The 25,966-nt window shown below is 43.0% G+C and overlaps 2 protein-coding genes and 1 pseudogene across 4 annotated transcripts; 1 reads left to right on the top strand and 2 right to left on the bottom strand.

Moving 5' to 3' along the window:
• The first annotated feature begins 5,139 nt into the window (after positions 1 to 5,139).
• LOC135519587 (TLR4 interactor with leucine rich repeats-like) lies at positions 5,140 to 5,837 on the top strand (annotated as a pseudogene).
• Positions 5,838 to 7,939: 2,102 nt separating this feature from the next.
• On the bottom strand, positions 7,940 to 22,369 carry atf2 (activating transcription factor 2). The gene is made up of 12 exons (XM_064944734.1): positions 22,338 to 22,369; positions 21,480 to 21,549; positions 21,293 to 21,389; positions 21,086 to 21,204; positions 20,867 to 20,995; positions 19,925 to 20,103; positions 19,428 to 19,539; positions 18,248 to 18,334; positions 15,842 to 16,045; positions 15,401 to 15,598; positions 12,421 to 12,526; positions 7,940 to 9,900 (listed from the first exon to the last, which is right to left on the bottom strand). The coding sequence occupies exons 2-12, from the start codon at positions 21,525 to 21,527 to the stop codon at positions 9,680 to 9,682; spliced, it is 1,500 nt and encodes a 499-aa protein (XP_064800806.1). The 5' UTR covers positions 21,528 to 21,549; positions 22,338 to 22,369; the 3' UTR covers positions 7,940 to 9,679.
• Positions 22,370 to 23,419: 1,050 nt separating this feature from the next.
• Positions 23,420 to 25,885, bottom strand: LOC135519502 (ATP synthase F(0) complex subunit C3, mitochondrial-like). 3 transcript variants are annotated; one of them, XM_064944735.1, is made up of 5 exons: positions 25,808 to 25,885; positions 25,529 to 25,623; positions 24,462 to 24,536; positions 24,153 to 24,343; positions 23,420 to 24,023 (listed from the first exon to the last, which is right to left on the bottom strand). In XM_064944735.1, exons 2-5 carry the CDS (start codon positions 25,565 to 25,567, stop codon positions 23,909 to 23,911), a joined length of 420 nt encoding a protein of 139 aa, XP_064800807.1. In that variant the 5' UTR covers positions 25,568 to 25,623; positions 25,808 to 25,885; the 3' UTR covers positions 23,420 to 23,908. The 3 variants fall into 3 exon arrangements, with proteins under 3 accessions (XP_064800807.1, XP_064800808.1, XP_064800809.1); XM_064944736.1 differs by having other exon boundaries at positions 25,730 to 25,821; XM_064944737.1 differs by lacking the exon at positions 25,808 to 25,885 and adding an exon at positions 25,714 to 25,776.
• Between the last annotated feature and the right edge of the window lie 81 nt (positions 25,886 to 25,966).

Below are 25,966 nucleotides of genomic sequence, written 5' to 3'. Positions count from 1 at the left end.
GTCAGCCGATCAGCAATATATTAACATTCCTCTCAGTTATTCAGGGAGCAAAGACAGAGACGGCAGAGAGATTTGGTTTTGTTTCCAAACCAACATCGGTCTTTGTTCATTTCTGTGGTTGGGGCCCTTCCTTCCCCAATTCTACTTGACTTCTACATATCCACAGATATATCAGAGCTTTGTGTGTATATTTACAGTGCCTTCGGAAAGTATTCACACCCCTTGAATTTTTCCACATTTTGTTACGTTACAGCCTTATTTTAAAATGTATTAAATAAAATAAATTCCTCAGCAATATACACACAATATCCAATAATGACAAAACAAAAACAGGTTTTTAGACAGTTTTGCAAATGGATTTGAAAATAAAAAACTGAAATTATTTTTTAAATGTAAGTATTCAGACCCTTTGCTATGAGACTCGAAAACTAAGTTCAGGTGCATCCTGTTTCCATTGATCATCCTTGAGATGTTTCTACAACTTGATTGGAGTTCACCTTTGGTAAATTCAATTGATTGGACATGATTTGGAAAGGTACACACATGTCTATATTTATGAGACTCGAAATTAAGCTCAGGTGCATCCTGTTTCCATTGATCATCCTTGAGATGTTTCTACAACTTGATTGGAGTAAACGTGAAATTCAATTGATTGGACGTGTTTTGGAAAGGTACACGCATGCCTGTATGAGATCCCACAGTTGACCATGCATGTCAGAGCAAAAACCAAGCCAAGAGGTCGAAGGAATTGTCCGTAAAGCTCAGAGACAGGATTGTGTCGAGGCACTGATCTGGGGAAGGGTACCAAAAAACTTCTGCGGCATTGAAGGTCCCCAAGAACATAGTGGCCTCCATCATTCTTAAATGGAAGAAGTTTGGAACCACCAAGACTATTACCTGAGCTGGCCGCCTGGCCAAACTGAGCAATCGGGGGAGAAGGGCCTTGGTCAGGGAGGTGACCAAGAACCCGATGGTCACTCTGACAGAGCTCTAGAGTTCCTCTGTGGAAAAGGGAGAACCTTCCAGAAGGACAACCATCTCTGCAGCCCTCCACCAGTTAGGACTTTATGGTAGTGGCCAGACGGAAGCCACTCCTCAGTAAAAGGCACATGATTGCCCACTTGGAGTTTGCCAAAAGCACCTAAATACTCTGAGACCATGAGAAACAAGATTCTCTGGTCTGATGAAAAATTGAACTTTTTGGCCTGAATGCCAAGCGTCACATCTGGAGGAAACCTGGCACCATCCCTACGGTGAAGCATGGTGGTGGCAGCATCATGCTGTAGGGATGTTTTCAGCAGCAGGGACTGGGAGACTAGAGCGCTCAGGGCCTCAGACTGGGGTGAAGGTTCACTGCCAAAGGTTCTTCAACAAAGTACTGAGTAAAGGGTCTGTTTTCAAACATTTCAATAAACCTATTTTTGCTTTGTCATTATGGGGTATTGTGTGTAGATTGATGCAGAAAATAACAATTTAATGAATTTTAGAAAAAGGCAGTAACGTAACAAAATGTGGAAAAGTCAGTGGTCTGAATACTTTCACAATGCCCTGTACATACATGAACATACACTTTGTGCAGCCCGCTTGCTTTCGGCGGTTTTGACAAACAATCAAGCCATTCTGTCTGCGTTGTGGCCATTCTGACAGACAGAATGAGTGAGTGCTTCTCTCCATCCTCAACACAGCAGACACATCTGTCTGAGGCAGAGGCTTCCTCCTAACACAATGAGAACCTGACAAGAAAACGGTAGGCATGGATGATCTCCGCTCTCATGGTCGCAGCCTCCAGCAAATTAACATTCACATCATTACAAGATGAATAATGCATCACCATTACCTCAAGGTTTTTAATTAATGCAACAATCTGAATTAATAATCTGCAGGGGGGGGGCATGGAGCTTCTTTTATTGATTTGCTAGTGCTGTTTTGTTGATTCTGTTGATATACTTTATAATCGCATCTCAAATAAACCATGCTGAGCGCTAACTAGGCTAGCCAGTCATAGACTTCAAATAGCCACACAGAGGCAAAGGAAGTCATTGTTATTCATCAGAGTTGTGTGACGGTGACCTACATATTAACATTTACAATTCAACCCTCTGTGATCATTCGCTAGTCAAAGCTAGCCCAAATCAGAGCTGCTGTGATGCCACTGTGAGGGCTTGTTGTTGTGCTGAGGACAATATGAGCTTTGGATGCATAAACCTAAAACGCATGACCAAATGCAATACAACACAGCACTGATAAGTAGGTTGATACATTCATCTAAAATTGTGCAGTGCAATAATTAAATGTCACATCTGGCTTGTTGACAGATTTTATGTCCCCCTGTAGTTATCTAGTACAGTAGTTGAGTGTCCTCGGGAAGAAGGTTCATCAACTCACCTCTGGCAGTCAGGCTCTGGGGTGCAGGTTTTCAGGTACGGATATGGCGCCTTCTGCTGGAGCTAGGACACTACTGCAGAACAAGAGTCGCAGGGAAAGCATGTTAAAATGTATGAAGAAAATGGACCAATTCTTACAGAAACGTTTACCGCTAGAGTTCTGTATTCATCACCGACTGCCTGTAGTAAATATGGCTATGTACAGCATGGCTATTTTTTTTTGTCATGCACACTGAATGTACTGCATGTACTGGTGAACTGCTTTCTTGGCAAATACACTACTGTTCAAACTAAACCAAAGGGATAGTAGTACGATCACATGATACAATCTTTTTTACAACTGCCATTTACATCTGTTCCATTGTTCTGAGCCATATTGTTACAATCATCTCTCGCGGAGGTTTTGATATCAAAACGTCTGACTTTTCGCAGGGATGTAGCCTACTGGGCTGGCTATGAGGCTATGAACGATGTAGTTGTATATTTGTGTATGCTGCAGGAGCTATCCTATCTTTACGTTTCTACGTTATTTTCTTGAACAACTTACCGAAGATTTGTCGTATCGCAAGACCTACCTACGCTTTAAATTGTACAATTGCTAATTGTAAAGGCTATTTACGAGAAGACAATAAAGGTGTCAGACAAATTATTCCAGCCACATGGTAATATGGTGACTATAATCGGCTGTGGGGGGTAACGACGTTATTATGGTATCTTTGGGACGCAGACTCTCCCTGTAACCATGGAGACCCCAAGATGCTGCCAGGGGAGGTGATAATGGAGTAAGGCCCTCAAGATTCATTGGTCTCTATTAAGCGTTATAGCAGCCACTGAACCAAAAATCGCCTTGGACAGAGATATAGGCCTATAGAGACATATACCTAAAATGTAAAAATTTTACCAAAAGTCCAATAAGTTAGAAGTAGGCTTAAGTTATCATGGTGTCCAACACAGCCCTTTTCCCATCATGGCTGATTATTCTCTGCAATCCACTACCAGCCCACCTCCAACATGTTAAATTCACCTATTGATAATAATGTAGCACAAAGAAAAACAAGCGAAAGTCCACTTGTCTGTCAACAAAAATATGTAGATTGTGTGTTTGCTGACATGACAACTAGTATCTGTGCATGAATAGTAGTATTTCGTTTGTTTTCATTCAGCATTAAATCAGGGAAATAGGTTGCTTGTAGGAAAACATGAACATTGGGGAAATGGGTGGTGCATGACAATTAAAATAATTATACCTTGTACAGTATTTCTCTCCGGGCATATGTTTGTTTAGAGGGATACAAAAAATAGAAAGAACAGGAAATGCCTTATTCACTGTCTTTTCCTGTTTTTAAGGAGATGGGCAAAGGTAGTTTTTTCATTGGCTTTGGACAACATCAGAGTATCATCATACGATTTTTCTAAGGACCCTGAAAATGTTGAGGATATTAAAAAAAAAAATTTTGGCCATTTTTCCTACACACAGCATTATCTACACTGTGTCCTTCATTCTGTAAATGTCACAATGAAGAAATAGTTTGCTCAGACAGAGGAATTACCATCATCTTACTGGTTCATGGTTTTGCAAAACATCTGAGTTTGACTAGGAACTCCATCAACACAGTTGAACCTAAGGCTTTTCTACACTACCCAAATCTGACCAGTTTGGACCTAGGATCCAATTCAATATCTTCCATTCACCATGGATCATTCTATTCTCTAAGTGGTCTGACAGAGCTTAATCTGGAAAATAACAAGATCTCTTCACTTGAGAGACAGACCTTTTCAGGAGTGACAAGTATCCTCTCTTTACATGGCAACCAACTGTGTGATGTTAAACAGGGTACAGTTGATGGATTAATTCATCTAACAAGGCTGAGGATCAGTGGCAATGCCCTTACAGTCCTGCATCGAGGGCTCTTTGTTGGTTTAAGATCGCTGGAGACCTTACACCTTGAAAATAACCAAATCACGTCAATGTCGAGAAATATATTTAAAGGACTTAGACATTTACATGAGCTGGATCTCATTGTCATGGTTTCCAGGCAGTGTTTTTAAACCACTTTCATCGCTGTCAGATCTCCCGCTGAATGATAATTCCCTCATGCAAATCAAACACACACACTTCAAATCCCTGGTGGAATTATAGGCGCTGTCTTTGAGCCATAACATGTTTTCTGAGGTTGACCCAGGCGCTTTGAACAAGTTATCAAAACTGGAAGCCTTGAGGCTGAATGGAAATCATATCTTGAAGATCGGGAAGCATGTGTTCAGTCTCTGTACTCACATCAGGGAGATTGACCTCAGTGACAATTTAATCTCCACGATGGAGGATTCTGCTTTGGTGGGTTTAACACATCCAAGGGTTCTGATACTGAACCGCAACATACTCTCGCACTTATGTCCAAAGGCATTGGAAAGCCGCCTTCGGCTGTCATTTTTCAGTCTGGATGACAACCCATGGGACTGCGACTGCAGAATACTTTGCCTAAAAAGATGGCTTGAGAAGAGCAGTAACAGACGTCTCAGTGTTTTTCTGTGAGGTGCTCTCAACCTGAAACTCGGAGAGGGCAGTACCTGGGTGCCATAAGCAGTGCATTGATCCAGAGCAACAACAGCATGTGCAGTGATGCACTCCCCCATGTCAATTCCGGAGCAATCGCCTTTGCCAGCAACACATGGCTGTCAGAGCTAAACATTGAGGAAATACAGACACATAAGACTGCTACTCCTGTGGTGATCATCAAAAATGCAAACAAGCGTGATGTTTCAGAGTCACGGTAATAGTCAAATCAAACAGCAGTTGGAATATTGCCCCTTGGAAACGGAACAATCCAATCAATATCAGTGCAAACCACAACTCCGACCAAAGTGTCCCCTGTGGAAATTACAGTCAATGATGCATGCATCTACAATCAGGTGATCATCAACATTTCAGCACGGATTGTCATTTTCAGCCCTGCTGTCATTGAATGGAGGTCGGCGAAAGTGGACAGACAAAATGTGTACTTTAGGGTAATGTATGACCAGTTTGATCCAACAGCTAAGTTCAATAGGTTTGTCAATGTCAAACAGGGCACAGTTTATAACCTCGGTGACCTACAGCCCTCAGTGTCGCCCATGAGCAAGTCTGCCATGTAGCCTTGCGTGATCTCTGTCTTGGTATCATCACAGATGAGTTATCAGGGTCTGAGCCTCACACTATAATATTGTACTTTATTGCTACAAATACCTTGGTTATTATTGTTGTCCTAATTCTCTTTGGGATATACAGTCTTCACACTGAGGAAATACTGGAGCAGTACTCTGCTGATGTTCTCTCAGAACAGAAGTATCTCCTGTGCTATGTGTGCTGGGATACCAATGTCTTATCGTAACTCGAGCATTCAAACAAACAGTTCCCACATGGGCACTTATCAGCTGAATGAGGATGATGCCATAGAGCTGCCACCTGCACACTAAACATATATCTATCTACATGTTACCGTACTCGGGTGGCCATTACCCTTCATGATCATATTATTTATTATATGTTGATTACATACTGTATGTCAAGTTGATCTATCAAAGCATTGAATTATCTGTTATATTTGTCATTGAAACTCATCTTTCACTGAATGTTTGTTGAGTCTTGAGGGGGGTTGTTATGGGTCTTTCTGTACTCACTGACCCACACCCAAACTCATTGCACAATATCCACCAGGTGGCAGAAGACACCACAATAAACGTACACAGACTCGTCTCAGTCAGCAGTTAAAGATGGTATCCTGTCCGTTTGTACAACAAAGAAGTTACTGCAAACAGCGAACACTGTTTTTCCCCTCGGACATCATTGCACATGCGATAGAAGAGCGCAATATGTACTGCAACATTTCTTTACCATGCTGCGCGACGCTACTCAGCTCGGCAATAAAAACAAAAACAATGGTGGTGGGTGGCCAGTGGCGTCGTTTCCCCTTACTGCGGATTCCATCTTTAAGTACAATAAAGAAACAAATCATTAAATGGCCCAAACAAAGCATGCTTTGAGTCAGAATGAAGCAACTATCTAGTCTGCATAACTGGTTATACCCCACATGCTTTATACAGATACACTACATGACCAAAAGTATATGGACACCTGCTGGTTGAACATCTCATTCCAAATTCATGGGCATTAATAGGGAGTTGGTCCCCTCTTTACAGCTATAAAAACTTCCACTCTTCTGGGAAGACTTTCCACTAGATGTTGGAACATTGCTGTGGGGTCTTGCTTCCATTCAGCCACAAGAGCATTAGTGAGGTCGGGCAATGATTTTGGGCGATTAGGCCTGGCTCACAGTCTGCGTTCCAATTCATCCCAAAGATGTTCGATGGGGTTGAGGTCAGGGCTCTGTGCAGGCCAGTCAAGTTCTTCCACAGCGATCTCAACAAACCATTTCTGTATGGACTTCGCTTTGGGCACGGGGGCATTGTCATGCTGAAACAGGAAAGGGCCTTCCCCAAACTATTGCCACAAAGTTGGAAGCACAGAATCGTCTAGAATGTCATTGTATGCTGTAGCGTTAAGATTTCACTTCACTGGAACTAAGGGGCCTAGCACTTAGATCATTATTCCTCCTCCAAACTTTACAGTTTGCACTATGCATTCGGGCAGGTAGTATTCTGGCATCCACCAAACCCAGGGTCGGACTGCCAGATGGTGAAGCATGATTCATCACACCAGAGAACGTGTTTCCACTGCTCTAGAGTCCAATGGCGGTGAACTTTACATCACACCAGCTGATGCTTGGCATTGCGCATGGTGATCTTAGGCTTGTGTGAAGCTGCTCGGCCATGGAAACCCATTTCATGAAACTCCCGACGAACAGTTCTTGTGCTGACGTTGCTTCCAGAGGCAGTTTGGAACTCGGTAGTGAGTGTTGTGACACATTTTATGCGCTACGCGCTTCAACACTCGGTGGTCCCATTCTGTGAGCTTGTGTGGCCTTCCACTTCACAGCTGAGCCATTGTTCCTAGACGTTTCCACTTAAAAATAAACAGGGCAAAAATTTGACGAACTGACTTGTTGGAAAGGTGGCATCCTATGACGGTGCCACGTTGAACGTCACTGAGCTCTTCAGTAAGGCCCTTCTACTGCCAGTGTTTGTCTATGGATATCGCGTGGCTGTGTGCTCAATGTTATACACCTGTCAGCAACAGATGTGGCTGAAATAGCAGAATCCACTAATTTGAAGGGGTGTCCACATACTTTTGTATATATAGTGTATATCCATGGTTACCTGCTTGACATTTCTGCCTGTCACATCTCCAACGGTGCCAGTAGACAAGAAGCTACATGGTCATCGGGCCGGGGGCCAAAACTCCTCAATGTTCTGCTCATTGCGCCGGTACATTTTCTGGTGGCGGAGCAGTGACAGGGACTCCTTGCCACACCCTTACAACTGGCCTTCCTTTAGATGTTAGCTCTTTATTCCCCTACTAATTTCCTTCATCCTCGGCCACAAGTTGCCCTTTTCTGCCCCTTACAACAGCTCTTTGGTTGCCTCCTTAGATAATAAAATAAAATTCCAGGAGGCAAAAATGGATTTAAAGAGATAAAAGATTTATTACGTCTTATTCATTTAGGATACTGTACTTTATACATAACTTTCACAAGTTACAAGTTTACTGTCAACACAATATCACACCCCGTTTAAGCAGCTAAACCGGGGTAAAATAATTGACAAAACCTTTCATAAACTTAAGACCAGCTAGTTATAACTCAAAGTGAAACATGTTCAATGTTACTTATTTGACTGAGACATTATTAAAATATCAGTTTAATTCTCTCAGAGAATTATTGAAATCATGCTGAGAGCACATAAGTGACAGTACAAAAAAAAATGGTTAAATTAAAAAGGAACAAATGAGGTCTGAAACAAAATGTAGTAGTGTCTCGTTAAACTACACAGTAGTAAGCCAATACATTTAAAGAGAAAAGGCAATTTGATACAAAATAATCATTGTATGATTTGCCAACTACAACTATTTTCTAAAACGTCACTAGCCTTAAAAGCAGTATAAGATCAACATATACACATACAGCATTGATTCCTCATTAAGTTTCTGGCGCAGTGTGACTATTAGTGTTTTCAAAGTTATTGTACTACTATGCAAGGCAAACAGAGCCTTCGTTTTAGGTTGGAGGCCAGTAAAGGTTCCTCAAGTTGATATTTATTTAATACAAATAAAACTTATTAGGACTCTAACACATGTTTTTAAAAAGTATGACATCTGGAAAAACCACAATGTGTCAGTAATGATGTTATTTACAATGTTTCCTAAAAATGGCATATTCTTAAGTAACATGAATATTTCCTCAAGGGTTCAGAGTCAAACATCAAAGCAATGGACAAGTCACTTAGTAAGCAGAAACATTATTCAGAAGAAACAGATCTCCTATACCAAGAAATTACGTACATGGAAACACTCATAATCAATCTGTGTGATAAAATTAATGGCACATGGTTGAGTCAACATGTTTATGTAATGTAAAATGTACTGCAATCCTACAATCACTGGTTCATGAAACAATCAAACTACAAATGGAATGTTGGTCAAAGAACGCACATAGAATTCGACCCAAGCTCCTATTTTACAAGTGCAGGCAACTCTGAACATTTAAACCACATAATGCTACCGGCAGACGTAGCCAAACTAAATCACTCACATAAACGTTGTCAGTTCAAATCTGATTCAACCGTTGAAGTTTTGTAACGAGACAGGTATTAAAATCTACCTTAAAAAGCTGCCAGTACATCTTATTGGAACAATCAAAAACACTAAAAAGTTAAACCCTTCATCTGTTATGTGCAAAATGAAAAAGGCAAAACAATTAAAGTGTCCACTCCTCACGTCTTCTCACCATAAAATAAGGATATAAAAGGCCATTAAAAACAAATACATTCCAAGTGAGCCACAACACACTTTGGTAAGGTCTCATTGACAATGCACTGATTCAAATCATTACAACTTCAAAGTTCACAGAGGTCCAAAACAAAAAGGACATGTGTACAGTTAAATAAATAAATCAGAATGACTAGAAAACAAGGTGGAAATAAGACAATCATTTCAATCTTCAAACCATTCGTAAAGGGCCTTCTTATGCATCTTTACCAATTTCCAACAAACCATTACATTTGATTCCAAGAAAATTGAAAGAAAAAGAAACCAAACAATGAGCAAAGACAGTATAGTCCAAACCGAAGCTGAGTGAGAGTTCCTTTCCCCATACAGAGGCAGCAGCGAGGCTGGGCCACTGCCTGCGGTGCGGTGGGGCTGATCAGCTTCCTGAGGGCTGAGTCTGGATGGTGGACAGGGCAGCGCCACGCTGTGCCTGGCCATCCTCTGTGCTCTGGTCTGCTGTGGCAGGGGCGGAGGCAGCAGGGGTCATGGAGGAGGAGCTGACTCCGTTGGAGGTGCTGACGGAGCTGTGCTGGATGGCCTCGTTCTGGGGGCTGCCTGGGACTGACATCTCCTCACAGCTGTCTTCCTTCTCAGATGCTGCAAACACACACACACACACACACACACAGTAAAAAAAAGGACTGTTACGGCTTTATGGTTCGATCATCACCTGTTTTATACAGTACATTATTGCAGCAAAAGTGCTTGTTAAAGTAGATGACTCACTTCAACAAAATGCAGCCTATATTCATTGCACTATGATCATATTCCAAAATAGGATCAGGAGTAACCTCTGTTGGCCAATCTATTTAGGACTAATATGTATATCCTTGGACATTTTGTTAATACTACTTACTGTTTTTTCTGGTCTTAATTAAAGTTCAGTTACAATGTCAATTTAAACCAACATCATAAGGGGACATTACATTCTGGGGCATGTGGCAGTGTTTCCCACTCCTCACTGCGTTCTCATTTGTTTTTTGCTACCTTGCCAACTACTGCAGCGACAGATGATTACAGCACCTGATTTTAATGACGCTCACACTGGAGAGTATGCAAGATTTGGAGTCGAAATGCCACCAGCTGTTAGGCAGTTGCATTGAATTAATTGGATCCTGATGAGAGAAAAAAATCCTCCCTCATGCTCCGACTCAAAGGAATGAGGAGGACCACTATGATAATTAATATAGCTAATGATATGAAGTCAGTTGAAATGGCACTAAGTAATTAACGATTGGGCTTGGTATTTGAGAATGTGAGACACAGACTCCATAATAAGAGAAGTTTGCAATAAAATTGCATTTAAAAAGGCCCCGTGTGTGTGTGTGTGGGGCTCCCTTGGCGTTCGCATTGATCAGACTTTGATCAGGTGATTTAGTGCAGGTGAATGTCAAAGCACCGGAAATCGCTCTGCCATTTCTCCCTGCATAAGGTCGATCCCCTTGTAAATCAACCTTTTTGTTCCATATTCCAGTGTGTATTATTACTCTTAATGGCATTAAGCACAGGAGCGGAAGGAGAGAGTAGACTGCTGATATATTATCATATGCAGCTTTACTAGCTACCCAGAGCAGCCTTCACCATAAGCAGATGGACAGCTCGGTGTGCCAAGAGGAAGCATGGTCTGGCTTGTTTGTAGGGCAGGCTGGGTAATATCCTCCCACCTGCTGTAGCAGTGTGCCTGGGCTGGATGAGGAAACATGTTACCAGACAGGGATGGAGGATGCTGGGGGCCTGGGGGACCACTGGTATTGGGGGGGGGTAAGGACTGGGAGAAAACACAGAGTAGCTGAAAAGACCTCTGCGCTGAGGCAACACCATGATGGAATCTTTACATGATCTGCCTTATGTTGTCACAGTATTGACAGTATGTAAAACATCAACTGACCATGTAATTTCAGATACGTGAGGGTAGCCACCATTAACTGGATATTTGAGTGATATAAAATAAAAGTGAACTATATCTGACAAATATGAATGGTTTAACTTCATTTCTCATCCTACATGGGATCTGCCTGTCAAGCAGCAATCACATGCTTCCGTAAAGTAATGGGATCACTAGATGACGCTATATTTCTCCATGGTATCAACTAGCTTCCAACGATCAGCCTTCGCTGAGGTCTAAGATAGGAAGAATCCTCAACAATATGTGAGAAAGATGACCCAATTCATCTGCAAATGGTAATCAAAACAATCCAGACAACCAAACGAGCACAGTCTGTGACAGGCCAATATAGACTGGGAGTCATCAGTCCTATAATATGCATGAGGCGTGTCAGCGACAGTGCTATGGTTAACAATAGGGATGTGGAATGAACAGTGGCGCTCGGTGACCGCGGCACCTCTCATCGAGAAAGCGCCGCAGTCTTGTCAAGCTCTCCGCTATAATGGACTCATTTTGGAGGCAATCATTGTCAATACAAGTCAGCGGCAGACTCCTGAGCACTGGCGAGACGTGGCTATTGCGTACACGTTCTGCATATTGGCCCATCTAAAGAGAGATGGTGAGTTATGAGCACAAAGCTGAGCTGACAAAAATCTAGAGAGGCAAAAGGGGGCTGAAATGGTGGAAATTAAAAACTATAGCCTGTTCTTACAAAAGTGCTTACACAGTGACTGGCGAAACCTGGCAGCCATTAAGTTTTACAATGAGCACCTGAGGAACAGGCACTTCTGGGCAAAGTGAGTCAACCATCGCCTCCCAGACAGCCGTTCTACTGACAACAGCAAATTGAAACTAAGAGGCTGCATAAGGCAGACACTATGCACAGATTTGCACATTTCAAAAGGCATCATTAAAGAATAAAAAGCTAAAGACTGATGCCTTTATTCTGCATTTAGGTTTCCATAATGGTGCAGGTGAATCACATTTAAAACAATATGACTTGAAATGACAGCTCAAAACAGATGACTTGCAGGAGACAAAAGGGCACATGAATAGACAAACTTCTCTGAAGTTTTTCCAAAAACAGAAAATGGCCTAATGTGTCCATAGCTCTGGAGGTGTCGGGGCTAGGCGATGAGCGAGACGTGTCCCTCTGGCAAGAGGTTAGCAGGGCTCGTTTTGGATGTATTTGCAGGGCGGCCTGGGGCTGAGGATAATGGAACATAACTCACTGTGATAGGCAGATTTCTTCTGCATGGCGGTTACAGGACAATCTTTATGAGCCAGAAGAAGCTGCTTCAGCCGAGCCACTTCATTTCTCAGCAGGGTGACTTCACTCTGCCAGAGAGGAGGGAAACAGACAAAACACACACTCACTCCATAAAATGGAGACTTGACTGACTGCCACATACTTCCAAACAGATACCCGAGTCTGATAACCATCTGTATTGTATGCATCTCTGATCGAAACATACTAGATTTAGTGCTAAAACTTCACCATCCCCATCCCATGAGGAGCATGACCTGTCAAACCATCGGCCATCATCGACTGTCTCTGTGGGGGGCTGTGATGTGCTAGATAAACCTTTGTTTACATCACAACACTTGCTAAATCCACCTCCGTGTAGACGAAGGGGAGGAGACAGGTTAAATATGGCGTTTTAAGCATTGAGACAATTGAGACATGGGTTGTGTATGTGTGCCATTCAGAGGATGAATGGGCAAGACAAAATATGTAACAGCCTTTGAACGGGGTATGGTACTGTAGGTGCCAGGTCCAGCATACACACATTCCCCAGTTATGAAAACATCCAGGTTTGTGAGGAGACTTTAGCTACTATTTTCTCAGTACCCAAAACCATTATGATTTTATTTGACAAAGGGATAACCACAAGTAATTTCTCTCTCATTGTATGTCTGTATGAGAGGCCTATATGACCATTACATTACTGCAGAAATACTCATCCCCCACCCATCCCACGAAGAAGAACAGACACAGGGAAAGGTAGCTAACTGGATAATGGATGGCAAGGTGAACAAAGTATGATGCACTTTTTCAATTATGTTGCTCCTTGCGCTATAATTACGGCTCTTTACTGGCACCCGACCAACACATTTGTCAGAGGTGAGCTCTTCCGATTGTCAGCACAACTTTGTGGATTCTGCTGAGATTTACACTCCCGTGTCATTACAGTCCCCATGGGAGCTGGGGATTCTGCATGCAGTAAAGAGAGGCCACATTACGCTGAAGGTGACTTTCCTGGAATTAGAGCAGCCGGAGGCCCACAGAATGCCCTATGGCAGATTTAGACTCTTTCTGTTCTCCTTTTTTAAAACATTTTTTTTAAAGGACTATGTCAGCTTAATCTATTAGCCTGAAAGCGGCCAATTTATGTGAATCCAGATTATGGATTTACATGACGTGAGACAGATTTAAACAGCTGGTAGAGCCCTTACACATCTCTACCACACCACACTCACTACGCAACCATCTCTCATTACAGATAAACAACCTAGTTACCACTGCTACTTTGTGAAGACGCTCATCCTCTCCTCCTCCAGGTATTCCCTGTTGATTATTATTATTTGTGCCCTGGTCCTATATGAGCTCTTTGTCACCTCCCACTAGCCGGGTTGTGACAAAAACTCACACTCATTCTTATTTTTAATAAATCGTATAGTGTGTGTGGCAGGCTTACAATGACGGTTTAAAAAAAAAACTAAATTTGAGAGTGCGCTGACCCTGGTGCTAGAGGGGGTACGCAGCTGGAGGTGGAATGCTTGAAGGGGTGCGGGACTATAAAAAGTTTGGGAGCACTGGTTTGGATCAACTCTCCAGTGCAGGTGCAGCTCAAAGAGAGAGATCTTTTAGCATGGCTACAGGGAATAGAAGTTATGGTATTGATAGATGTTGGGTGGCCCCAACAGGCAGTGTTTAGCGAATACTTTGATTAAACTAGCTACCGTATTCCGAATACCATTAAGACCATAGATTGTTGGTATGACGTGGAGGAATCTAGCCTGGTATGGACTACACAACCAGACTGTTTGTTATTGTTACTACTGCATTGGTGGAACAACGAAACACCCGGTCCGATGAGGTGCACTATTACAACCAGGATGTTAAACCCCGAAAAAAACATAAATGGCTGCATTCCTTATCCAATTAATATGCATCATGTTGTCATACAGTAGGATAAAGCAGGGCGGCCTGAAGAAGTTTAACTTGTTTCTAAGTTTGTGAATTAATAGAATGGGAGCAAATGGTCCTTCCCTTCCTGACTCGGAGGCCGGGAGCCCTGTGGGTTGCTGCCTGCTCTGACACCTCATTAAAAAAGGCCCGTTAAGGATGATGTTATAGTAATCGTGCATCATTAGGGCCCACTCCGCTGATCAGTTGGGCCAATGTGTCAGCACGGGAGTTAGAACTAAAACCGCACCGCTGATTAATGCCTTCATATAAAAGAACACTTTCATTCTGTGACATTCAATTTTCGCCCGCGACTTATTCCGTTCCTCATAGTTAACAGTGGTGCTCTCTGCGACCCCGTCCTTCCTCAGTCCCTCTCTCCGTTCCTTCACCTTCATCTGCTTGCGTTCATTTAACCCTTAGCAGGCACACCGATGACCATCAAGGGTGACAATCGGTTATTGTAACGGGAATTCATCACAATTCCCCCCTCCATTTCATTTCCCCCTTTCCCGCGTTCTCTCCACCCCCCCCACCATGTCTTACTTTGCCTCCATGGACAAAGAAGACAGCAAGCAAATAAAACAGCACATCTCATTTAATTGTGTGGAACGCCAATGTGCCGCACCCCGAATCACACTTATCAACAGAGACACCAGTCACATGAACTGTAGAGAACTTGTCAGCGTCAGATCCTAATTGCTTTCTGCAAAATGAAGGTTCAAAAAGACACCTTTCCCTGAGAGATTTTAGAGGCCATCCAGTAAACTGCTGAGACAGAAGCGAGGACACGCTTGTGTGCGGCTGACATCTGGAGGATACAGCTTTATTGACAGGGATGTATCGGAGAATGGGGGGGCTCGCATGCCGCCCGCTGTCACACCGCAACTCCTCTTAATAGGCTTTAATGACTTCATCACCGCACAAAGGGAAAAAGAAAATGCACACACACAGTAGAATCCCTCATACCTGATGCAATAAGCAGTTACTATATGGCAGACTGAGCCAAGGTGTGCATATACCTGTAGTTGGCCGTTCATAGAGTTGAGGTCCTCAGCCTTCTTCTCCAGCGAAGACACCCAGACCTTCCTCTTCTGTCTGCAGCGGGACGCCGCAGCTCGGTTGCGTTCCAGGAACTTACGCCTCTTCTCGTCCGGGTCCTCGCTGGTGGCTCTGCGCCGCCGGCCCCCTGTGTGCTGGGCAGGGTGCGCCTTAGTCGCCTGGCATGGAGAACAGAATGCGCGGCACAAATTCATCAGAACCAACCTATCAAGCTCTATAACACATAGGCTATAAACATGTATTTCATGGCTAATGTAATGTTCATCATAATCACTAGTTAGGGTATTAGGGTAATAATATATTAATACCCTTATTAAAAAAAGGTACTTCAATGGTGAGTTGTGGAATAGCCAAATTTAAGCATAGCACCCTCTGGTGGCCAGTTGTGGTAGTGTACTCACAGGTGTCTCAGTGGTGGAGGTGGCAGGCTGCTGGAGGGTCTGGGGGCAGGGTTCCTCAGGCGGGGCCAGGGGAGGGTCAGGAGACAGAGATGGGGAAGGGACCAGGGCCGGGGCTGCATTGTGGGTCACAGCACTGCTCTGGACATCACCAGAATCTCCATTGGTTACCTGAGGGAGCTGCTGGCTTAGCACTGCCTTTAGCTTCTAGGGGAAGAAAACAACACAAGAGCACATGAGCCTCAAGACAACACCTCTCTGCAATGTAGGGATGTTCCGTTTGAGTTGAAAGTCATGAACATAGTCTTGAAGTAGACCAATGAGATAAAAAAAAAACAAGGAGTTGCAAAAGACAAAACAAAAACACTATATCCTGTGTGATGGGAAATTAGACATCAAAACAAAGACTTCCTCCAGTAATGTTACATAGGAAATCTAATAGCTGTCACGGCCAATATCCTATTCCCCTGATGAGCTGGGGATGTCAACTTGTCAGGGGAAGCTTTGCCTCTTGGGTGTGTTTATAACATAGTGCCCCCCCCCCCCATCTAGAGCGCCCAACCCCCTTCTCTGTCCCTGGGCATCTGTCAGACAAGCCATAAAACTAGCTAACAAAGTCACCAGGAACACAGACATCTACAGTGCGTTAAAGAGACAAAACAACTATCTTATAGGCGATCCTCCTAACAAAAGACATATACAACTACATCCTTCTAATCTACATGTAGCTAGTCATACGACATACCGGGGAATTAAATCACATGCCAAATCCATATTTGTAATTGTTTTCATGTTTTACATGAAAATCTATGCAACACACTTCACCCGTCCTGCATCTCGATAAAGGTGACAGACAGTAATTTAAAGCCCAAATACTCCACCATCAAACAGTGAGTAAACAAGCTGAAGGTGAATGAGCCATCTCAACCCGTAACAAAGTGAGTGGGAATACATTTACATGGGAGAACAGAGGAGCACATTATTCTAACAACTACCTTTTTGCCAGACCAATCTATCTACCAAATTAGTTTATCGTGTAATACCCTTCCAGAAGCTCTTCTGGCAGAAACAAGATATTATTCTCCTGGAATGGCCCATAGAAGGAGGGAGAAGCCAGTCAGATTCATATTTCATTTCTGCCACAGAAACCTCATCAGTGTAATAACCCTCCATCTCATGGGTGTTATTCAACCATCTGCTGCTGTATTACTTATCTTTATTTTGCAACTAATTAACAGCATAATCTTCTAAATTCAGCAAGTTAATTATCATTATTGTGGTCTTTGCAGCATCATCAGTCCTTGTAAAGCGCCGTCTCCGCGCCCCCGGAGAGCAGGGTGGGTGGGGGGCTGGCTGGGCGGGGGGCTGTTTTCTTGACGTGGGCTCATTAGGTGTTTGCTGATGAGCTGAGTGTGGTGGTGGTGGTGGGGGGGGCACCGGGGGTGGGGGGTTCGCAGGTCAGCCAGGATTCTGCTGAACAAAAGGTTCCATGCAGGGTGAGGCTGACTTAATGTGCCTCCCCGAGCCCATGCCAAGATGCCCCCCAGCTGGCTCTCGGCAGAAGCCCCGCCCCCCCGGTTGGCCTCGGCGACGGCGTGTTGAGCACAACGCTATCTCTGCGTTTGTCATCCCTGTGTCCTGCGAACCCAATAAACCACCCCTCACCCACCTTAAAGTCCACCCCCCCCAGCCCTCCTTGTAAAGCTTTACCTGTTAATTTTCAGAGGTGCGGCGTGCTGTGAGCATTTACAGGTTCTGTGATACGTGCTTCATCACCGTGCCAATGATCTACCCAACAACGGTCCATATCTCTGCCCTTCAACCGTCACTACTAACACAAAGGGCCAGAGGCTGGAGACACTGCTCATCCACCCTGGTTGAGGCATTAAAAGGGATACTTTGGGTATTTTGAGTCCGATGAACTCGTAGATACCATTTTCATGTCTCTGTGTCTAGTATGAAGGAAGTTAGTTTTTTTTGTGAGCCAATGCTAACTACAATGCCTGGAAGTCTATGGGTATCTGCTAACATGCTGGTATCCACAAGACTCTGGGGAAGTAGATAAAGGGCGTCATTGCCCAAATCCCGAAGTATCTCTTTAAGCCAGGTCACGGTCATACACCATTCACTAGCATTTGTAACACATACTCAACTTTAATGACGATTTATATCAAATACAAACTGCTAACATCATTGCAAAACACTTGTTTCTAGTTCCCTCTTCTGGTTAAAGCAAGGAACTACATACAGCACATACCTAGTACCTACAGTATTGGCATGAACTACTATTGTACATAATCCAAATGTAACATTACTTTGTGGATCAATTTGACATTGTTTGGGGGAATTTCAGGCATGCACATATGTACAGAACCCTTGACGGTATGTGTATTGAGACAAAGACATTACCAGCTTAGCTTCTGATTGGACGGCTTGAGGCGAGGGCGGTCCAGGGATCCCAGGGACGTTAGGCACTACGGTGACGGGTCTGACAAGCTGACAGCACAGACACACACAGAGAGACCAGCACAAGGAGAATTAGTCTCTCCCAGTGAGAGGCAGACAGCCCCCTCCCCTCCCAATATGTGCACACACACACACACACACAGAGAGAGCGCCGTACGCTCAGAGTTTTCCTCATATCTCAGCCTCATTAGGCTGGATGGCCTGTTATTTTGTGGAGGCAGCGCCACATGGAGATGCACCATGTACGCTAATGAGCTCCTGCCTGCCTGTGTGGAAAGCATATGGACAGAAGGGCTAAGCACAGGAGAGGGATGGAGGGAGAGATGAGCTGGAAGGCCAGAGCCGGGTCTCCTCTACAGTCTCCTCACAACGAGACGGATGGAAAAGGAGAGAGAGGAGGAGAGGAAAGGGGATGAAGGGAGGAGGGGAGAGGAGACCCAGCAGTGGGATCTCTTCCTTTCCTCGTCAGTGGCTCCCCACAGACTGGGAGAACGGAGGTCTTTTCCCCGCTGCGACGCCATCAGGAGATAATCATCTGCTGCTCAGTGTTCCACACAGACAATCAGGGCCAGAGAGAACAAGACAGGGACCCTGTCTGTCTATCGTCACCAGCCACACGTCGCTCTGGGGGAACTAGGGACAGGGAGATTTCTATAGGGCCTACGATATGGCTAGATTAGCTAATGTCCTTAACAGACACTGAAGCATAATATCCAGGAGTGGCATATTAATTGATTGCAACACATCCAGTCTGCCAGAAGTCAAGTGTGGTGATTCAAATTGTACAAGGACAAATGGCAGTGAGGCACCCTGGACTGGAACATACAACCGTTTGGCCTACTCACTGTCTTTGCCAAGGTGACATACAGCTGCTCTCTTCTAAGGCCCATTAGTTCCCCCATCGTCCCCTGCCTGTCCAACGCATGCCAAAGACACTAGTGCCAAAGTAGTAAATAGTGAGCCTGTTCTAGGGGCTGAATACATGGCATTAACTAATCACTGGAATGTGGATTTAGGTCTAGTTAAAATGGGCCTGAGCGAATGTGCAGCACACTGTAAATCCATGCATTTAAAATACACATTGGAACTCCATAAAGCAACGAGCTTGACATGCGATACTTACAGGAATTGCGGTTGGAATATGTACACTAGATGCGATGGTTGCTGGGATTGCGACGGGCATGGTTTGTCCATTAGGCAGCTGAAAGAGGACAGGAAAAGTTCCAGAGACTGGACTGGAGGGGAGAGAGGAGACTATGGGTTACACAACAACCAGCAAAAGAATATCTAGTCATGTTATGTATTAAATTATTTCTCCTTTAAGAAAGTTATCACACTTCACACTACAACAAAGAAATACACAACAGACACTCAAAGGAACATAAGGTAACGTAAAATGGACAGCGGAACTTTGTGGATTTGTACTCGTACGATATGGTACCAGTATGGGTCACTGACAACAAACCAAAGAGCATACTTTTCAATTAACCATCTTACCACATAATGCAAAACCATAAAGACACAAAACACAATTACAAAAAATAAATTAAAAGCAAAAACACGCAAAAAAAAAAAGTTATACAAAAAAGATCAAATAATTAACGTTTTTTAGTTACTTACACTATTGGTCTATTAGAGGATGGGACTTGGGTAATTACAGAGCTAGATGTTGGCGATGGGAGAGCTTGCTGTATAACAACACTAGCGTCTGAGGTTGCTAGCAGTACATTTGGGACTTGGAGGGATGCAGGATGGACTATAGTAGAAGTTGGCAGTGAGGTCGGCTGCAAAGATACCTCCTGAAAACACCATACGAGACCTTAGCTGCATTAAAACCTTCAATGACAACCATTCTCTAGATTTCAACCACGAAATAATGCCCTAGTTGTGTGTCATTCTTATAGTACAGATTAAAAGACGGATTGATTAATAACTGCTAATAGACAAGGATCTGATGTACAAAATATAAAAAGGGATTTATTTATCCAAATAATTTTTTGCAGTTCTGGTACTACTGTGTGTTATTTTGGGGAAGCAGTGAAACTATAAACCAAAGAACTGCAAAAGGGAATCAGTGTTTCAGTGATCCCAGTAAGAGCTGTTAGTCTATGATGAAAATATTCAAAAGATGCTGCAAATGAGCATGAGGGTAAACCTTATCCTTAGATGGCAAAATACTCAAAACAGTAGTTTAACTCTGTTACATTGGGTGGTCATTTGAGGGTAATTCACTCTGAGCTTATTGCAATGTTGTTGAGCAACATCTCTGATAAGCCATCCATTAGAGTTCATGGACACTGTATTAGCACAATTATGACACCACATCTGAAAAGTTAGTCTATATGGTAGAAAATACAATTACTTCTTCAGCAATCCGAGTATTGTCCAACCTTCAATGAATACTTTTCAACAATGAATCAAACTGTTTGGGTTGAATATAACCCTGGCTGTTCAAGTGGTGAGACAATAGTTGTTAATGTCCAAAAGTAAAGATTTAGAATTGCCCTACATATCAACTGATCCACCAGGATATGAATGTATGAAGTATACCAAATCCTTTACCTTGTCGTCACTTGTTGTAGATTCCGGATGGGGCAGAGGGCTGCCCCGATGTGCCTCCACAGCTGAGTGGTCCTCAATTTTATTTTGTATGATCATTGGTGTGGCAAGAGGCGACAGATCCAAGGGCATCTGCATGTCAGAAACAAATATCAACAGATCAGATCTGTACTACCAAGTCAGCCTTAGATTTGATAGCACCACTGGATAGTAATTACTCACCTTTTTGAGGTCATCCTCAGTAGCTTTTTTGAAGTCATGCTCAAATGGACTGGTAAGCTCATTGAAGAGTCCCACTTCCTCACAATTCTTCAAAAAGCGTGTAGGTGTTGGTGTTTGGTCTGCAACACAAGACAGGGTCTCTCTCTCATACCACTTGAATGAATACTAACATTTCGTAATTTAATTGTGGGCTCTTGTAGTGCTTACCAGCAACGATGACACTGTTGTCCCTTGCTGGACCAAACTTGAGTGTCATCTCATGTTTATGTTTGTGGACAGCCAAGTGGTCTTCGTTTGTAAATCGCTATGGAATGATGAAAATGTATAATTTACAGATATAACACTTTTCATATATAACCAACAAAGACAAACCAAATGGACTATAAAAACATACCTGACCACACCCAGGAGCAGCACATAAGAAAGGTTTGTCATCACTCATATTCAGGAACTCCTTTTATACCCTGGAATGCAAAATTCCAATCATGATTTGCACTGTTGTAGGTAGAATGTCCCAGATCAATGATCATCACCTTTATATGAGGCTCGGTCAAATATTGTATCTGCTTTAGGACTTTGTGTGGGGACAAAGCTTATTGATAGCAAGTTGGCAACTGTCCCTTGTAAATGCATGGTCTTTCTCTAAGTCAGAAGAAAGAGTGAGAGACACTGCTGGTCATAGACAGAGGATATCTATCAAAATGAATAGTGGAAACTCGAAATATGACAGATGACACAACTGTATATTTAGCTAGCAAGATAGCTAAAGCATCACTAGCTAGCTAGGTAACGTTAGTTGGGTAACCTACAGCAGCAGTAGCTAGCTATTATGAAACTGACAATGCAACATTTCTGGCTAGCTTTAATTCAGCTAGCGTTGTCCTTATTTAGAAGACAAACAGATTAAATGTAACAATTTAGCCACAACATTAGACACAAACCTTGCAATTTAAATTGTTGACAAATTCAGCACAAGCTAACAAAACAATGCGGGTGGTTTTGTTTACACAGCCCATCACCATCATCAAGCTACCAAGCCCTATCCATCCACACCGCCCATTTAGGCAGGGTAGCATCTGCAAGCATATCACCGTGGCCATATTAGCTCTATTTATAATTGCTAATACAGACAGGATCTGCATTCATCACAGACCAATCATTTTTATTCAAGCTTATATCCCCACGAATGCCAAGAAATCGTTACAAGGGCGATATTTTTGTGTACAATCACTGTCAGTTCGTGGACACTTACCCACGGGCTCAACCCTTGATATCAAAATCCCACGTCTGTACAACGGTCTCGCGAGAGCAGCATATTTTCCGTATACGTCACTTACTTCCGACACACCACAGCCACAGAAAAGCAGTCTGCCACCCGCCAGCAATAATATAGAAGTGCAGAGAAATCAGGTCACAATACAATTTACAATATACTATTTAAATTATATATTTTACTTCAAAGCTAGTCATGAGATGCTGTTATAATGCCAACAGAGATGTGGTGAATACAACAAATGTGCTGGGACAATGCCACATCCCCAATGCAAAAAAAGCAGCACAGTAGCAGACACAATATTATAGCATCCAATCAGAATATTATAGCATCCAATCTTGAAAAGTCCTTGAGTAAGGGAACGATCCATAACGGAGTCCAGGTGAACAGGGCAGGGTCTTCTGTCTTTGGTAGAACAAACTACAACTCCGCTTGAAAACAGTGGGAGGTGGATCCCACCAGAACAGAGAAGGGATAAGAAGCATCCTAAATACCCCCAAGGATGGGGAAAGCCAGGTGATGAGTGAATGGTATTACTGTGGGATGGAGAAATTAACTCCACTGGAAGGCAGGTATACACACCATGGTCTTGTTCAGAGCACAAAATAGTAAAACCTCTCAAACACTGAAAGTGTAGTTTTGCTGTACAAGTTCAGGTCATACCATCCTTAGTTTTGAAATGTTTTCGGTTCCCTGGGTCTTAAACTGGATGACATCCGGGAGCTTGGGTATGAAGGGTGACCATCTCCAGAAAATACATGCAGATTCCTTTTACATTATCTTTGTGATCTTTTATGGCATTTTTGTGAGAACGTAACCATTGCGTCAAATACATTACAGATCCAATTTCCTACAGGCCCATTCGATTAGACAATGTACCTCTAGTGTTCTTAGGTGCATTGAAAGGCTCTAAAATCTATCACTGGGGGATAAATCAACTTTGTGCAAGCTTAGTGTGAACCAAACTGTAATAGATTTGTTAAGGGCAATCATGTCATGATCTCCAGGCTGAACATGTTCATGCAGAGAACGTCCAAAATAATCTGGACCAGTGACCACTATTTAGCACAATTAAATTGTGGTCTAGATTTATTTAATTCCATTTACAAGAGCAAGTGCCCACTTGCTGCCTACTTACAGAATGCTACTGACCTGCACTTGAACCAACAACAACATAAATGTGGACCCACAGAAGCGAACACATGATGCACTGAAAATGGCAAATGCACCAGACTGATTTACATTACGTCGAAGCAGTTCCTTTGTATAATCCCATGTTGACATTCAATAGAAGCTAGTTGGCGTCTTGATTGTGGTGAAACATGATTCCTTACATAGAAAACATACTGCCATATGTCAACTAGTCAAATACATGCATTTTAATTATGTAATTTCTTACATTTTTCACAATACATGTTTCTGTTATTTTGAGAGTGTCGGACAGACTTGAAAATGTACATTTCCATGACACCAACACGGAACAATTTTGGTAGCCACAATAAAATATGTAGTCACATCTGTAATTACAGGTTCTATAGACAGATTTTTTTTTACATAGCAAACAAGATTAAGAAAGCAACCATCAAACAGAATAGGCCCATAGCTTCAGACAGGGCAAATCCCAGGATAGCGTAGGAGAAGAGCTGCTGCTTCAATGATGGGTTCCTGCAGAAAAGAACAAGACAAACCATTATCAGACCATTTCATGTCAAATCTGTTGGAAATCATAATTTTTCTGAAAGATGACATTGACAGGCACAGATCTAGTACTCAGTTTGTAGCAGTGGAACTTACCTGGCATATCCAATGATGAGACTGCCGAACACTGTTCCAATTCCAGCACCAGATCCAGCCACTCCGACTGTGGCGGCTCCAGCACCAATGAATTTGGCAGCAGTATCAATGTCCCTGCTCACAGCACTGGTCTGGAAGCCTCTGAGAGCTACCTGGGTGAAGGGGCTCTGTGGCATGAGGGCTACGTTTCTCTGAAAAACAAACACCTACTTAGTGATGGGAAAAGAACTCCAACATCAATATCTATTAAAGGGATTGACAAGCTTTGGAAGAGCATAAGGCCCCGCACTACAAGATTATGTTTTTCACCTCTGTATTGACCTCAGGCCTGGACAGCATAGAGGCAGACAGGGGTCTGTAAAGAGCCCGGGAGCCAGCACGGACCTGCACCAGGAACAAGCACAGAACAGTGGAAAAAAAGAAACAACATTCTGCTTGAGAGCCTACACAGGTGATCTTAAAGACAATAAAGAAAAATACAGATGTTAAGGTGCAAACACGACTGTTCAAAGTGCAGCACAAGTGTTTCCCTCAGTCAAAGGCAGCACAAGTGTTTCCCTCTGTCAAAGGCAGCACAAGTGCACCATGGGCCGTGGGAGGCACCTTGACAAAGCTAGCCACTGTCATTGAAGTGGTCAACTGTCAGAGCCGTACAACTGCATTCCCATTAAATCATCAAAATGCATTTTCAACCAGGATACATGTAATATTCTTTCCTCAACACTACACAAGCCTACATTTAAACTTGTTTTAATTTATTTTTTACTCATTTTACCAGCTGAGTGCACTTAGCACAAGCTAGTGTCATGCCTTTAACAGTTATCGTACCAGTAAAAGTAGCTATAACCTGTTATCCATGTTGTAGCTAGGTTTCACCTGAACCTGCAATATTTCTATCCAAATATGACCTTGGGCAAATAGCCCCGAACACACATAAAAGGGAATAAGAGAGCTCAACAAAATAAGTCACTAGTTAGCGTTAGGTAGCTACTGATGGCTCTTCAGCACGCAAGTCTAAGTGTCATGTTGACCTTATTCATAACTACCTAGGCTATAGCTAAAAGGCTACCTAGCTAGTTCCTAGGCCGGGTCTAGTCTCAGATGTGCACAAATCGCTAACGTTAGTTAGGAAACTAAAATAAGAGCCTCTCACTTAATCAAAGAAGCTACTTATATCATGTAAAACTTGGGAGAGATAATGGCATTTCATTGCAACTATCGTTAGCTTAATAGCTACCTAGTTAGCTAATACCCTTGTCAGGCAGCTCTATTCAAGTTCAACACAGGCCCATACGAATACAGCGGGGAATGAGTTCAGATGTAATAAAACATTGGTTTAATCAGATTGAGTAAAACATACAAATAAAAATACTCACCAGAGCCGGCGTGGAGACGAACTTTGCACAGGCGTACATGATCAATTTAGTCTGTTTTAACCTGGTCGGTCAAATTTGATTGAAGCCGGGTCTTTCTGCAGAGACAACACAAATATAAGGTCAATGGGTTTTAAAATGCACGATGCTGAAAATAATGACAGTCCAATGCACACAATAGTCCGTACAATATGCACCCCTCACTTGTGTTGTGCGAGGTGTTGTTTTAAAGAAGGATGAAAAAGGATATACAATGGACAATGTCTAACATATCCCTCTTACCGACTGTAGAAGGTCGTACCACAGTAGAGAAGTGCGCACGCGCATATCGGTGTTTATAAATTCCCGGATGAAGATTTTGGGACAACGGAAGGTCATTTCACTATAACTTTATTAAACCAGTTCAACGTTTGAATTAAACCTAAAGAAACCATGAATGAA

This window comes from Oncorhynchus masou, chromosome 29, assembly GCF_036934945.1.
Source record: "Oncorhynchus masou masou isolate Uvic2021 chromosome 29, UVic_Omas_1.1, whole genome shotgun sequence".
In the NCBI taxonomy this organism is placed as follows: domain Eukaryota; kingdom Metazoa; phylum Chordata; class Actinopteri; order Salmoniformes; family Salmonidae; genus Oncorhynchus; species Oncorhynchus masou.
Note: the sequence above shows the minus strand (reverse complement) of the source record. Positions and strands in the feature narration are given on the sequence as shown.

Bases quoted from the DNA above. Each gene is read 5' to 3' on its own strand.
- LOC135519502 (XM_064944735.1), bottom strand. From the start codon at position 25,567: ATGTACGCCTGTGCAAAGTTCGTCTCCACGCCGGCTCTG. The intron at 24,537-25,528 runs GTGAGTATTTTT...TTCCTGGTGCAG, and splicing joins TCGTCTCCACGCCGGCTCTG to GTCCGTGCTGGCTCCCGGGC. The intron at 24,024-24,152 runs GTAAGTTCCACT...TCTTTTCTGCAG, and splicing joins CTCATCATTGGATATGCCAG to GAACCCATCATTGAAGCAGC.
- atf2 (XM_064944734.1), bottom strand. From the start codon at position 21,527: ATGAGTGATGACAAACCTTTCTTATGTGCTGCTCCTGGGTGTGGTCAG. The intron at 20,996-21,085 runs GTGAGTAATTAC...TCTGACATGCAG, and splicing joins CTGAGGATGACCTCAAAAAG to ATGCCCTTGGATCTGTCGCC. The intron at 18,335-19,427 runs GTAAGTATCGCA...CTGTGCTGTCAG, and splicing joins ATATTCCAACCGCAATTCCT to CTTGTCAGACCCGTCACCGT.